We start from the raw sequence: 14,924 nt of genomic DNA, 5'->3' as shown, positions 1-14,924 counted from the left end.
GCCAGTATTTATTCTTCTGCCTCCTAAATTTATCTCGCACATCCAAGCAATAAAATATTTTGTAGAGTTAAAAAAAAATCTATCAATTTAGATGTATGAGCAGAATCTTGGGCAAGTGCAGAAGTAGAGAATTTCTGTCAACCTGATTAGGGCTTTTAAAAAAAATCCATCTTCATGAAAAAAAAATCAGGTAACATCTATTTCTTTTAGGTTTCTAAGTTTATTTAATTACATATATATTTAAGTTTTAACTGATCAGAACTTCTGATTCCATGATTTTGGTTATAATTTATATGACGATTATTCATACCCATTCAAACTGTGGGTAGTCGAAAGCTTTTCACATAAAGAACTGTGGTATCTACTTATTGCCTTTACTGGTTTTCATAATGAGTTGGGAACAGGGGCGGGAATTTATCAAGTGGCCGGACACTTTGTGCCCAGCTCCAGGCTGGACACTGGCCCAGGGTCTCTCATTTCATTTACTCTTCACGATATCTTTAAATACCCAAATTACCAGACATGTAAGGAGAGCAACCATTTCATTTCCAGAGAAGCCTGGTACATCTGGCTGGCAATTCGGTTATAGATATAAGGATTTTTACTGGTGCTAGCTAAGAGGACGATTAAATGAGAAGGAATTAAAAGGAGGAACATAATTGTCAAACAAACACATCAAAAGCCTCTGGAGAAAAGGGAGGGAAGCAGTTTTCCTGTTCACGGGATGATGCTGAAAAGCCCAAAGAAGGCTAAGAATGTCTGTTACTGAGTTCTGTGCTGTGGCTCACAGGATCCTCCCAGAGTCCTCCCATTTCAAAAAGGGATGCCAGGCCCAGAAGAGACCAAAGGGCACTGCCAGTTTTGAACTGTCTTGATACACCTAAGATCTTTTGAAGCGCTGCTGTTTTTGGAAATGCACCGTACGGGCAACACCCTCTTTGTCGCGTAACACGACAGCCCAATCCAGGCCTTGGCTTCCCCTAGTCCTTTCTTGTTGAGAGGTATCTTTTCGCAAACTGTGCCTCTCAAACTTGGGCATCGGAAAGACCTCGGGGGGGCCTGTCAAACCCCAAGCTGCTGGTCACACCCAGAATTTCTGACTCAGTGGGTTTCGAGTGTGAACCCCAAATTTGCATTTCTAAAAAGCTCCCAGGTGCTGTTGCTGGTCCCGGACTGCACATTTAAGAACCACTATTGTGAAAAAAACAGAACAGGATCCATCAAAGACAGGAAGGGGGGTGGTGGGAGGGGGTTGTTTGTTACACGGCCATATCTGCATCACTCATGATCCAAGCCACACGAGGCAGGCGATTTTGTCTGTGTCGACCCTGCTGCATCCCCAGCACTTAGGACAGGGGCTGGCAGATACTAGGTGCCCTATACACATAACTGCTAAGTAAGTCAAATGAATCAGTAATGCCCCGTGCTGGAAACTGGGGCCAGTGTGGGGATAGAGGAGCAAGGGAAGTGGCTGTGGAAACACCAGCAACAAAGGGAATGGCTTTTAACAGCTGAATTGCCCTGAAAGGGAAGCTCGACTTGCTAACGATGGCAACAACAACAACAGCAGTAATAATATACATGATGCTAACAAACACCTCGGAGTGTTTAGTATGTGGCTGGAGCTAGAGCCAGCACTTTACATGCATCGGGGCGTTCAGTTTTCACAACAACCTATGAGATGAGAACCTTGACTCTCCTCATTTAACAGGTGAGGAAACAGGTTAGAAAGGAAGTGACGCTCCCAAACCATCTAACTATCTATGGAGAAGCTGGTCCCAAGCAGAAGGTGTCTCTTAATTACCCAGTTGAGTAAATGATAAATGCAAAACTTCTTTGGCCTTCTCTGAACTGCAGACTTTGATCCTTTCTTCTCCAAGTTACGGAGAGGCTTCAAGTGGCCCATTCCTAGTACGCCTGATCGTAAAACAGGCAGGGCTTCGGCTGGCTACACAGAGCACGTTTTCTCTGTATCATCTCTCAAGAGTGGGACAGTGAATCACAGCGCTGGGGTTCCATGCGGGGGTTAGGCATGCCCAGTAAAGGGCTAGTTCAGTGGTTCATCAACAGGGCAGGGAAGGGGGCGGGGGAGACATGTGGGCCGATTTTGCACTCGGGGGACATTGGACAGATGTGTCCAATGTCTCTGTGTCCAGAGACAATTCTGATTGTCATAACTGGAGGGTGCTACTGGCATCTGCTGAGGAGTCCTCACTACTCACTAGTGAGTAGCCAACAGGGCACAGGACAGCCTCCCCCCACAAAGAGGTATCTGGCCAAAATATCAATGGTGCTGACACCCTGCTCCAATTTCAAAGCCTTCTCTGTCCCACCCCTCCCACCCCCGCCCCAGGTTGGATGCCTAAGAAACTTCATCGATATTCTCTTACAGCCTTCACTGTCTTTTATCTTGTCTTCATCTGGAGATGAAGACATCTGGAGAACTGGAAACACTGGAGAACTTGCTTCATCTGCCCTATCTCCTGATGAACTCCTTGAGGGCCAGAAGAACACCTTAGTCACTGAAACACCCAGAATACTGGGAACCGATTCAGCTCAGAGTGGGTGTTCAGTAAGTGTCCTGTACTTTGTTTTCCCTCAGATGGGTAAAAATGCTGAGAATTCACTAACCATGGAGGAGGGGCAGTGGGGTGAACACACTAAGTTAGGAACACACAGTACACTTCCTATAAACTTATCTCATTTAATCCTTCCAACCACTGAAGGGGACAGGAGCACTATTTTAGGCAACTACAGCTCATAGAATTTGTGAAAGGTCACACGCGGCTAAGCGACAGAGCACGTTTCTGGAGCCAGATGTCAAGCCCTAGGCGCCTTCCGTACCCCACGACCGTGCCATGGGTCCCCAGAGCTGAAAACCTCCCTCCTAAAGACTAGTCCCAGGATTACAGTGTCTGAGATGCTAGCAAGGAAAACAGTAACAGAAAAGGTTGAAAACTTTACCACATTCTTAGTGTGATCATCACAAGTCTTTTGCTACCAAACAGAGCAACAAAATTGGTCAATTGAAGGGTTACTGCAAATAGGCTTAAATACAAGTTACATATTTAAAAATCAATGATAAAGATACTTAGAATTTACATGGCTCTTTCATTTTTAAACTTTAATATGCTAGGGCTTAAGAAAATATATCCAAGATATATATTTTTTTAATCTGCAAAATCAGAGAGCACAGGAAATAACGGTCAAAAAAGCCATCTTAGTTCGAGACATAATTATGTGACCTTTCTTTATGCACAGCACTCTCCAGCTGGCTCTTTGCTTTCTCAGAGCAGCTAGGAGCCAGGCCCAGACCTGGGAAAGTACGTCATAAATAACATCTGATGGCTCGTCTCTGGGAGCCCTGACAGTATTGATCCCCCAAATCAACCTGATGAATCTGTCTCGTTTTCATATTATAGAAGGAGAAGTGAAAATGATGAAAGGTTTCAGTAGCACCACGTTAGTTCTTTGTTGTTTTAAGCTAAGGAGGCCAGTCTTGGCTGGCTGCTGTTCATCAAGCCCTCTCCTTTAACCTCTGTGCCAAAACCACATTCCCAGGGCTGGGTCCCAGACTCTTAGAAAGCTGGGTGGCCCACGGCATCCCTCAGAGCCAGCTCATTACAAACCCGCCATTCCCTCCACAGGATGCAAACCCCGATGGAGGAAAAGCTCAGCCGTGTCCATTCTTTCAGCCCCAGGAGCTAACCATCTTGGGAGTCAAGGTCTTGTATTTCTTTTCTCCCTTAGCCTGCCTCTCACTTCCATCTTGCCTTTCACACCATCACAGTTGCTGTCCTGCTTCCAGACTCATCAACTCTGTAGCACCCATGCTCTAAATGGTATGCCCTACTTTTCTTCCCAGGGCAATTTCTGCCTTTCTGTCCAGTTGGTAACCTGTTCCAAGCAGGCCCAGACCCGACAGAATGGAAAGTCTTCCTGCTATAGGGTAAAGTAAACCCCTTGAGGGCCGGGTGTCCAGCCTATCACCCTGGTTCCCAGTGATGTTGGTGCCAGGCAACAGTGCTTGCTTGGACCCCCTAAGTTCTCAGCCCCTTGGGAGTGCTTTTTGTTTCACCTCCTTTGGGTTTTGGGTCACTCGTCTTTGGATGGTTTGCCTTGGCAATGACCTGGAAGTCCAGAAGCTGGTACAAGGGTCGGCAGGGGGTACCAGTGCACCTGGCCCAGGTTTCTCGGGTCTGCAGACTTTGGAGCCAGGCTCCTTGGGTTCAATTTCACTTGCCTCTCTCATCAGTGGAGCCCTGAACCAGCCTCTGAAGCGCTCATTGTCTGCTTCTTCCTGTGCAGGACAAGCATGGTAATAATACCCACCTCATAGGTTATGTGGATAATGTGTTAATGCGCATAAAACACTTACTTTAGTGCCCTTCATGCGCATGGGCACTTGATAAACATTAGCTATTATTATCCCATAGACCAGAGACTGCTGAGTGGCAGCCCTGAAGCCAAATCTGGCCCAGAGACCTATTTTGTTTGGCTTGCACATTTTCCTTTTTAATTGAGCCTGCATTTTAAAGATGGTAGATTTCTGGCATTTTAAGAAAATTGAAGACCTGGCAACAAATGGGACCTGCTTTCCTCTCTGGAAGCCATCACCTGGGGCGGGGTCCCTCCTCGGCTGCCTTCTGACAGGGCATTTCTTCCTTGTTCAAGCCCAACCCCCATACCACTTATCCCCACCTTTCCATACCCCCCAGTTATTTCCCTGCCCGGCCCTTGTAGGAAGGCAATCTCTATTCCAGACCAACTTTACCAATATATCCAGTGTTAGGTCCCATTATTCCCCCATATTGACACCAGTCCAACTGGTCTCCTTATGCTAGCCTAACTCCTGCCTTCCTACCTTGGCCTCGTGATGTTCCGCCAGCCATGAACAGCCTCCCAAACCTTCCCCGTCCACCTAGTCCAGCAGTTCCAATTGAGTGCACGTTAAAATGACCTGGGGCACTTTCAAAACATACTCAGGTCTAGATGGGGGTATTTCTCGAAAGTGCCAAGATGATTCAAATATACACCCAAACGCGCTCTAAGGTCGGTGACCATGGGAGCCATGGCCTGCCCATTCCCATGGTCCAGCTGGCACATCCTGTCGATACTGTACAACCGAGGACAAGATGAGTCTTGTTTGACTCCTGTTTAGTCTTGCTTGCGACTCAACTTGTGTTTAAAGCCTGTCTCTCCAAACAGACTATAAAACTCAAGAGTGGGTGGCTCACACTTCATACTTCTTTTGCATCCTCAACAGGAAGACTGGGGTGCCAAGCACACTGTGGGTGCCTAATGACAATGCCTCGTCAAATATTTGAGCGTCCACAACGGAGAAGGCATTGCAAGGACGACACGATGAGAAAACCACAGACTGGTTTCCTGAAGCTTGTGGGTTTGGACGAAGAGTAAGTCAAGGGCACCACTGATGAGGATATAAGGTGGACTAAGATGTGCTACGGGAAGGAAGCAGTAACTTGAGGGAAGGGAGGGAGCCAAGGCCTGGGGAATCAGGGAAGGCTCTGTGCAGGGAGTTGTCCTTGATAGGCCGGTGGGAAGGACCACAGCGAGAGGAACAAGCAAATAAATGCCCCGGAGGGAAAGCAGCAGCCACCGTGCCGTGTGCCAGGATCCCAGTGGGGAGGAATGGGAAGCAGAACGGGAAGGGCGAGATTTCACTGGACCTCAAACGCTAGGGAAAGGGTTGTAATTAATTGGATAAGTCACGGAAGCAGCCCGTGAAGGCTGGGATTCTGGCCTCCTTCTAAAAGCCAGGCAGAGGGAGAGGTGAGGGCTCAGGGGGAGGGACAGGCATAATACACCGAACAGCTAGGCACTGCAAGAGGGAGAAGAGAAGGGGCCAGGGAGGCCCGGAGGCAGCTCCCCTCTGCACACGGAGTGGCTGGCGCCTCCAATCCTGCAGGGCCCCCCACACCTCAGACACCCTGATCCTCACCATTCAGTCTTAAGCCCTAGTTGACTGTACAGAAGTGAAATCATGTTAAGAGTGCTGCTTTATTAACACAGATCATCACAGAAATAAAGATCTTCATCATGACACGATCACTACCAAAAGGACTATTATAATAAGACGCTTTTCTTTCTGCTCTTTCTCCCAAGTCCATGCACAGCTTATGAAGAGATACAAAGATCCTAAAGAGTATGTTGGGAGAAAACCACCCTGTGGTTCAGCCCTCCTCCTCATCACCGCCGTTTTAAGAGGTGTAACCTGGGTCTGGATGAACACAAGGGCTGGTTCAGAAACTAAACCACCAAAGGGTGGGCCCAAGAGACAGCCATGGAAGAAAGGGGCAATTCCACCGCGTATCCACTGAATCCTTCCCGTGGGTCAGGCCCCGGCCTAGGCACCTTACAGATATGAAATCATTTAACCGTCCCGATCCCCATGAGGTAGCTACTATGATTTCCCCATTTTACAGGTGAGGAAATTAAGACGCATAGGTTAAGCAGAGTTGCCCAAAGTCACACAGAATAAGAACCCTGGCACTCTGGCTTCAGGCTCCATCGTCTGACTCTTATACTTGGCTGCCCCTCAGTCTGCCTTTTAGGTGGAGGGTGTGGGTTAGGTCCATCCATATAAGCCTTCACCTCTCCAAAGGGCTGCCAGGACCAGAAAGGCTCAGAAGGGATGGGTCACAGGGCTGCTGCTCTGGTTATATACTTCTGGAGCCTCAGAGCATCAGACGTGGAAAAAGGGCAAGGGAGGGGTGAAATCTATAGGCTCTGAGCTGACCTCCTGTGACCCCCAGTGTCCAGAGCTGCAACTTTCAGGATCCTGAAGACCAGAGCTTGGAGGAGCCCTTCTCGGCAGTCAGGCGCGTGCCGGAGGAGCCAGCAGGGTCTCCTGGGGAGCCAGGCAGGAGCTGGCTGGGAGGCCCAGGGGCGTTCAGTTCATCTGCTCCCGGAGATGGACTCCATCCGCCATAAGGTCCTCCAGGGGGATCAGCTTCACTGATAACTACAGGTCTCACCAGCAGTTGCTCCCTGATCTAAGGCCGCACCTACACACGGCACCTTTCTGGTTTGTGGTTTATAGACAAGCCATATATCCCCGCCCCTAACGCGTTGGTGAACTACAGCGACATTGGATTATGTTTCACTTTTAGGCTTCAGGGCTTGAAGTGATTCTATTTTTAAGCTTTCTCCATTCCACAAGTAAAAGAAGACGTTTTAAGGAAATTAGTTCCGGTTTTTAGGGGATGAGGACTTCTTCCCCTGAAAGAGTTAAACTTTGTTAAACCAGCAATCTTCCTAAGGAAGGGCACCTGGTCTAATGTCACTGGGCAAGGGCCCCAGGACCTCTGAAAACCACAACAGTCACCCAGGATGTGGACGGCCCAGGACAAACCTCCAACACCAGAGCTGTACTGTGCCCTTCTGAAGAGAGCGGCAAACATCCTTTCAAAAATCCTCTCAGGTCCTAGTCTCAGTGAAGTATGTTTCACCGTTTGAGCACTGGAAGTGTCATGTCCACAAAAATTTGCAAATAACAAATAAAGCTTTAAAAAGGCTACTATCATGTTTCTATAAGAGTCAGTCATTCCTTCCATGTTTGAAAATTCCCTTTCATTGAACATCTAAAGGAGCGTGGCTTACTTTGTACCTTTGAGAATGAGGTGTTACTCTAAAGCCAACTGTTCAAAGGACACTTCTGTATGTGTCTATTTTTAAAATGTAACCATTCCTGAAGGCAATCTTAAATGTATTCTACACATCCCAATTTTCCCATATAGGGCACATGAGACTTAGTTGTTAACTTTCTCTTGGCAAATGGGGCTGCTTCTAAGAATGCCAGTCTCCAGTTTCAGTTCTGGCTTTGCCACTAGTTAGCTTGTGACCTTGGGTAAGTAACAACTGCACTGGGTCTTAATTTCCTCCCCTGCAAAATGAAAGGGATTGGGTCAGATGATGACTCTTGCTTTACAGCTCTCACATGTTAGGATTCAAAGACCGTTGGGAATATCAATTATTGCCTATGCTAATTAGAAGAATTAGTTATAAGAATGTTGTCTGGACACTAGAAATAGCCCCAGACGGTTGGGCTACAGTAATAGAAAGCAGACTAAAGTCAATTACTTTTATTTTTCTTACTTCCTCCTATCTGCTCTCTATTCCATCAGCTGTCCATTCTCACTGCTATCAACCTCCGCTGACATAAACCCCAGCCTTAGTTTACAACGCTAAGCAGGGGTCTGTTTCACCCAGGTTCTCCAGCAAAGCAAGGGGCCCAGGCTTTGTGGTTGCAACCTGACAACCAGTGGGCTTCACCTCTCCCCCTTCAAAGTTATATTGTAGATGATTGTGGCCGCCACAGCAACAAGACTGACCCCCAGTTAAGGTTGGAGGCGGACTGAGAATGCGTCCTTGTAACTTACACATTCTTTGAGTTCTAAAAACGCATTGCTTTGGGAGGAGAGCGTTTGAAGCAAAAGCGACAACAGAAAATAAACCGATTTCCTTCTTACTGGCCCCAAAGCTCTATGTATTATCCCTCTATATTAACCCTACTCCTGCCCTCCAGGATTCCTTATCCCCGTCCCAGTTGTTGTCTTTTTTGTCCCTTCTGTTGTATAACTTTTCCTTGTGTAAGATACATTTTCCAAGCCACTCTTGGAAGCCAAAGAGAAGGTCAGGGTAGGAGGAAGGAGATACCATTAGTGGTTTCCTATACTTACTGCTTTCCCAGTTAGCTTCCCTTGTTAGTCCCATGAAAAATGATTAGTAGAAAATATGCTTCTTAGCAATTGTAAATACCGTCCCCGAAACACTTTTAAGCTGCTAACAAGCATGAAAAATATGCATTAAACCACATGCTTAGTACCTCAAAGAATTCAGGGAAGTTCCTCTTTAAAAACCAAAATGAAACAGAGCATCTGATAAGAATTGCAATCTACCTTCTTTGCCTTGCACTATTTGGGGTGGTTTCATGGGCATCTAGGAGGGATGTGATTTAATGAGCACAGGCGGTGGCTGATTTTTCACTCTTCCTAGTTTAAAATGTTAGTAGAAAGTAGGTGATTAAAAAGGAATTGGAGTCAGTCAGCCTGGGAAAGTGGATGTAAACTAGACATACAAATGGAATATATGTTAAGTCATGTTAAATTAGAAAACCAGCCAGAAAAATCAACTATGAATATCTGAAGCCTTGCCAAGTGGGTCCAGGTCCTTTGGAAAAAGGCTAAAGGTATGGATGGTGTGTCTTTGGGGATGGCAATAAAAGACCACTATGGATTATACCTATGAGAAATGAGAATAAAAGCCACTTTTCCCTACAACCTTTCAATCTCCAGGTGCTATTATCTATTCATGTCTAAGCTTAGAGTATTATTTTCTGTTTTCATGTTAGCTTTACACAGCACAACATTAATCTCAGAATCTACTCTTCCAAGTATTACATAAGGTGACGATTTACAGAAAAACGACAACAAAAAAAATCCTTTCCTGTTCACAAGCTTGGGTTCCTTAGCTCACAGAGCCACGTTTAAGGGTGCTTTGTTTCAGAGGATGATTAGAGTGGTGCCCTGGCTACTGATTATAGTGGAGCTATTTGTACTGCCTGAGTCTGGGCACTGCATTATATTAAAACTTCCATTTTGGGGTATGTAGTGACTAAAAATTCTCTCCTAGCTTAAACTTGGCACCAACCATCTATCTCAGCAGAAGCAAGATTATTGACTACAGAACCACAGGAACCCAGCATTTTTCTTCTTTTATATTTATACAGGAAAGAAAGAGACTCAGATGTAGCACCTATGGTTTCTCCATTCTTACAGGGAAATTTCAAGCATTGTGGGTGCCTTCCCAAAGTCTAATCAGTGGGATGCTATGACTGGATTAAATTAAATCAGATGTGACAGGCCATTGTCTCTTGCATTAATAGATCCCAAACTTTCTGGAAGCGGAATGAAATCATTTCAGCTTCTTTTTAGCAGAGGCAGAAAATGATGAAGCCCCTTTCAGTTCCAGAAAATATATAGCACTTGTGACTCTGGTTTCTCTAGACTCCTTCCATGTCCAACAGCTCACCATCTAGAACTGAATTTATCTAGTGCACGTCTCTGACATGGTGATGATTAAGAGTTCAGTTCTACAAAAGCCAATAAGCATGGGCTGCACGCAAAAGATGGCCGGTCCATGCAGTCAAGGGAGGAGCGAGGCAAAAAAGTGAGGATGAGTTGATCTAAATTTGTCACAACTCAAGGCATAAGCTCATGCTGGGGCAGTTCATCACCACCATCTCTAACATAGGCCTGTGGTACTGACGTGTCCCTATTTTATCCATTCTTAGGAGAGCCATGATTTATGGACTTAAAAACTCAAGTTAACTAGGTATAAATAGTTAATTACGTAACATTTTAAAAAACTTTTAACCATTTTACTCATATATGTCAACAAAGGGGCAGTGTGCACATGGTCTTACATTATTTCTCTAAGTTCCAAAAAAATATAAATTTCTGAATATTCATTTTATTGGGCATCTACTATTTACCTGGCACTGTGCTAAGTGTTTTACATGCATTATCATATTTAACCCTTAAATAGAACTTTCAAGTTCGTACTGTTATTGTCCCTATTTTACAGAAGAGGAAACTGTGTTGTGAGAGTTTAAGTTATTTGCCTAAGATCCAACGACTTGTAAATGACAGAGGCAATTACAGCTAGTAAGGTAGTACTGAGATACATATGTATATATATATATTTTTTTTCCACGTTAAAAAAAAGGTGAAGAATACGCTCCTGGTTGTTCTAGAGACAGAACATGGAATCAGAACCAGGTGGGTCTGTAATTGTGGCCACTTGAACAGGAGTTCTCAACCTCTTCTTGGACGGCAAGTGTTTAAATGATCTCTTTGCTCAGCCAGTCACTTAGCTATCCCCATGCTGTCCCTCCTGCTTAGGGAAAGAATATCAATAAAAGTTCAAAACTTCAGTGGAAGTCTAATATAATTTTGATATGAAAAAAAAAGAAACCAAACTTTATATACAGTGCTCATGATTTTGGAATAATAATCTCATGGCAAGGAGCATAAAGTTTTGAAGTAGCTTGGAAGGTGGTGAGGGTAATTTTTTGTACTTTAAATACTTAAATACAATGAATTACATAGAAGTTTGGCTAGACAGTTTCAGAGACCTGGCCCAGGTGGACTAAAATTCAAAAGGAAAAAAAAAAAAAGCAAACTGGTCGTCTCACAATTTCCCATTGTCAAAACTACCCTCCCATAAATCTGAATCAAGTCCCAGATGTCAATAGCTGGTTGTTTCAGATTAGGTTTATGATATAGTGACAGAACCCTGTAGGGGGCAAATATGCTTAAAATATATCCAAGCACGTTTAGGTCAAGTCAGTAATAGTATTTAATGCTAATAAAAGCGTGGCATATTCTCGTGTCTGAGAATCCGGCACACTGGATACTGTTATGTGTAAGCAGGTACTGTACTCTTTCCCCCCTGCTGGCAGACCCTAGTCACTAAAACACCATGAGCTTCTTTGACTGAGACGGTATCACACATCCCTAGCAAGTATCTCTGGGGCTGCAAAGCAGTTAAGATCCAACTCGAATAGAAATTGGGGAGAGTCATGAATTAAAATTTTTCATTATTCCAAAACCCATCTCATCCCCCAAAGTGTTGCCTGGGTGCCGACTCTCTTAAAGACCTCTGCAAAATCTTGATTCTTCAAAAATTCAGCGCATTCGGAACAGAGACAAGGTGAGGTCAACGACTGATATTATCAGCCAACCATTTATCTAACTGGGTTTGGTTCGTTTCTAGCCTCGTGGGGGCCGAGCCTCACCACGAGGGTGAAGACAGGAGGCATGGAGGAAGGGAATGAAGGAGAGAAAAGGAGAAAGGAGGAAGACCTCCGGGCCACACTTCTTTCTAGTATCAACAAAAAGAGAAGCCGCATACTGACCTAAATCATCTCTCAAAGGCGCTTTATAAATTACAGGGACAAAGGGAGGGGGTGGCGGGTGGCCTGGGAATCCTACAGACACCCTACCCTCTGACCCGCCCCCCTCCCCCTCCAGCACAAGGGAAGGAAGATAGAAAGCAGAGCTCAACTCGGCCATTGGCGAGAAGCCCCCCCTCCGGTTTTCGATCGCCCATCCCTCGGCCCCCTAGAAAAACACACACGTAAACACCATACCCACCCCCTGGGGCGGACACTCCTGCCCGGAGGTTCCTAGAACCGGAGGCCGGGCATTTACTTAGTTAGATTTTTCTTGCTTACTCATTTCCCTCGAGCACCCAACCCCCCGTTCCCACTCCAAAACCCCGCTCAACCGCCTACCCTCACGGCTCCAACCCCCAACAGAATCCGGTGCCCCCGCGGCGGCGGCGGCCCCCGAGCCGTCCCGGTCACTAACCTGCTGCTGTAAGGGCATTTCCGAAACCAGCCTGGCTCCGGGGGGAGGTGGGGGGGGCCGGCTGGAGAGGGGGCCCGGAGGGCCGAACGGACCGGCGGCGCCGGGCGAGGGCGGGCGCCCGTGGAGGGGGTTGGGGAGAGGAGAGGGAGGGTGGCCGCTCCGGGGGCGGGTGCGAGGGCGCCGGGACCGTCCCAGGCCAGGGAGCCGGCGAGCAGGAGGAAGTGGGTGCCCCCTCTCCCCCTCCAGCGCCCCCTCCCGCCGCCGCCTCCTCCCCAGTCACAGGCGCGTCCTCCGCGCACGTGTGCGAAACGTCACCGGCGGGTCCCGGGGAGAGGGACAGACCCAGGCGGCGGGACGGGAACACGGCTGCCCCCGCCCTCCGTCGCCGGAGGGCGGAGAGGGGGACAGGGCGGGGAAGGAAGGGGCAAGGGGAGAGGCGGGTCAAGGGCAGGCCCGGGGCCCGGCGAGGCAGGCCCGGGCGCTCGGGCCACGCGGGCGCCGCCGCTGCCACCAACGGGATGCACCCAGGCCGGAGTGCCCGCCCGCTAGCCCCACACCCCCAGACGGCCCACGCCTCGGCCTGCAGCCGGCTTCCAGCTCCACCTCCCCCCTCGGCTTCCCCCAGCCCCTTTGTTGCCGGGAGTTACAGATCCCAAAATGTGTCAAGCGCAGCCTGGCAGAGCCCCTGCACTCCGAGCACGCCTTAGGGACCCCCGGCTGCCAACAGGCCTCCGAGGCCGGCGGGCGGCCATCACCCCCAGGGCCCCCCGGTTTCCACCCCCCTGGAGTCTCCCACTCCCCAGTTCACTACTCCCTCCCCCACCCCCTTCTCCATCCGGGGCGTGACCCCTTCCTACGCCCGAGAAAGAGGAAGCTTCGAGTTGGAGGGGAGGGGAGAGTGGGGGTAGGGAAAAGTGCAGGAAAGGAAGGGGGGGGCCGCGAAAAGTTTCGGAGTGTTTGATGTGGTTCGCGCCATGGCGATCCCCGCTGCCCCGCTTGCCTGGCGGAGCTCCCCAGACCCTTCGGGGGTTCGGGGGAACACACAAGTCTAACAATAAACTCTCGTTGGAGGGGCAGCCGCCGAGGCCCACGACGCTCGGCCCCGCGCTCTCCCAGGGCGGCCCGCAGCGCGCCCACCACCCCGCACGGTGCGAGCCCACCTCCCGCCCGGGCTGGGGACGGTGGGAACGGGAGGGCATTACCGGAGGGCCGCCGCCGCCGCCGCCGCCGCCGCGTCCCAGCGCTGGTGGCTGCTGCAGCAGCCCGGCTCTGCTGGAGGGTCCGTGCGGCGTGGTGTAGAGGAGGCTGCCGGCGGTCTGCTCCACGCCGGGGGCACTGGGGAGGAGGGGGCCGGCGGCGACGGCGCCGCTTTGGAGGGAGGAGGAACAGGAGGTGGTGGAAGTGTTCGTGGTGAGGATCTGGATGTACGCGCTCGGGGCGGCGGCAGCAGCGGCGGTGGCGGCGGCGGGGAAGCCGGGGCTGGCTAGCAGTGCCCTTTTGTCCATGGAGGCTGCAGCGGCGGCGGCGACGACAGCCGCCCCCTCCCCACCCCCGGCGGTCACCAGGTACTGCTCCAGGGCGGGCTGGATCCCCTTTCTCATCTCTCGCTCCTGCTCTTTTTATTGCTATGGTATATTAACGTATTGTTTTCAATTTCTTTATTATTTGCAGTCGGAGTTTCCAAGTCTTTCCTTCTCTCCTCCCCGCCCGGCGCTTCCGAGCCCCTTCTCTCCCTTTTCTTTTTATTTTTCCGCACCGCCCGGGCCCCGGGGGCCAAAAATAATCGGGGCTCTGGAGAGAGGAGGGTCCCGGGCGCACGGATATCGGGCCCCGAGGGGGGATGGAGGCGTCGGGGGCGGCCGATGCAATGGATTGCGAGGCGGCGGCGGCAGCACGGGTGCTGCGGCCGGCAGCTGAAAAATGGCTCCAGGAAGCTGCTGCTGACAATGAATGAAGGGATACGGTTTACGCGCCAAGGTCCTCCCGCGAAACTCAGATTTCCCGCCGGCTTTTCAAACCATATTTGCATATCCCCGCCCCTCAACCCGCCGAGGACCGTTCCCACAGCCCATTGGGTCTCTGTCTCCTTCCTTCCGTCCCAATCACGGAGCAGGGTCGCAATTTGCCGGTTTCCATTGGATGCCGTGCATCATGGTTGCCGGGGCGACAGGGGCTCTATTTGCATATGCTTCCTTGATTGGCTGGGAGGGAGTAGGGGTTTAGGAGGTGGGGGTAAAGTCCGCCTTCTCTCCCACGGAAGACCACGCCTGGTTCAGGCTCCGCCCCCGTCCCCGCCCGCCAGCCGGGCGGGCACTGCTGACCTGGGCAGGGACTCCGCTCCCCGCAGACTCAGTGTGGATCTAACCTAGAGCGCAAGTTTCGCTTTTGTAAATTGTCAAGGTGACTAAAGGGGACACTTTCGGGAACTCTCTTCCGCTTGACCAGTCAGTGTAATAGATGAACAACAGAGAGAGATTCTCCCAAGTATGTGCCAAAGGCAAGTTGGACCTTGCGAACGACGCCTGGCAG

At 49.5% G+C, this 14,924-nt stretch overlaps 1 protein-coding gene across 2 annotated transcripts in view; it reads right to left on the bottom strand.

Annotated features, from left to right (window-relative positions):
• The window catches only part of E2F3 (E2F transcription factor 3), an 82,143-nt gene extending 67,798 nt beyond the window's left edge, over window positions 1–14,345 (bottom strand). For both annotated transcript variants that reach the window (XM_060110295.1, XM_060110296.1), the window contains exon 1: window positions 13,598–14,345. In XM_060110295.1, the coding sequence (XP_059966278.1) occupies window positions 13,598–13,996 (399 nt within the window). In that variant the 5' untranslated portion in view covers window positions 13,997–14,345. The remainder of the gene's footprint in view (window positions 1–13,597) is intronic.
• Window positions 14,346–14,924: the final 579 nt, after the last annotated feature.

This window comes from Mesoplodon densirostris, chromosome 10, assembly GCF_025265405.1.
Source record: "Mesoplodon densirostris isolate mMesDen1 chromosome 10, mMesDen1 primary haplotype, whole genome shotgun sequence".
Classification (NCBI taxonomy): domain Eukaryota; kingdom Metazoa; phylum Chordata; class Mammalia; order Artiodactyla; family Ziphiidae; genus Mesoplodon; species Mesoplodon densirostris.
The sequence above is the reverse complement of the archived record's forward strand: the minus strand, read 5'-3'. Positions and strand labels throughout refer to the sequence as shown.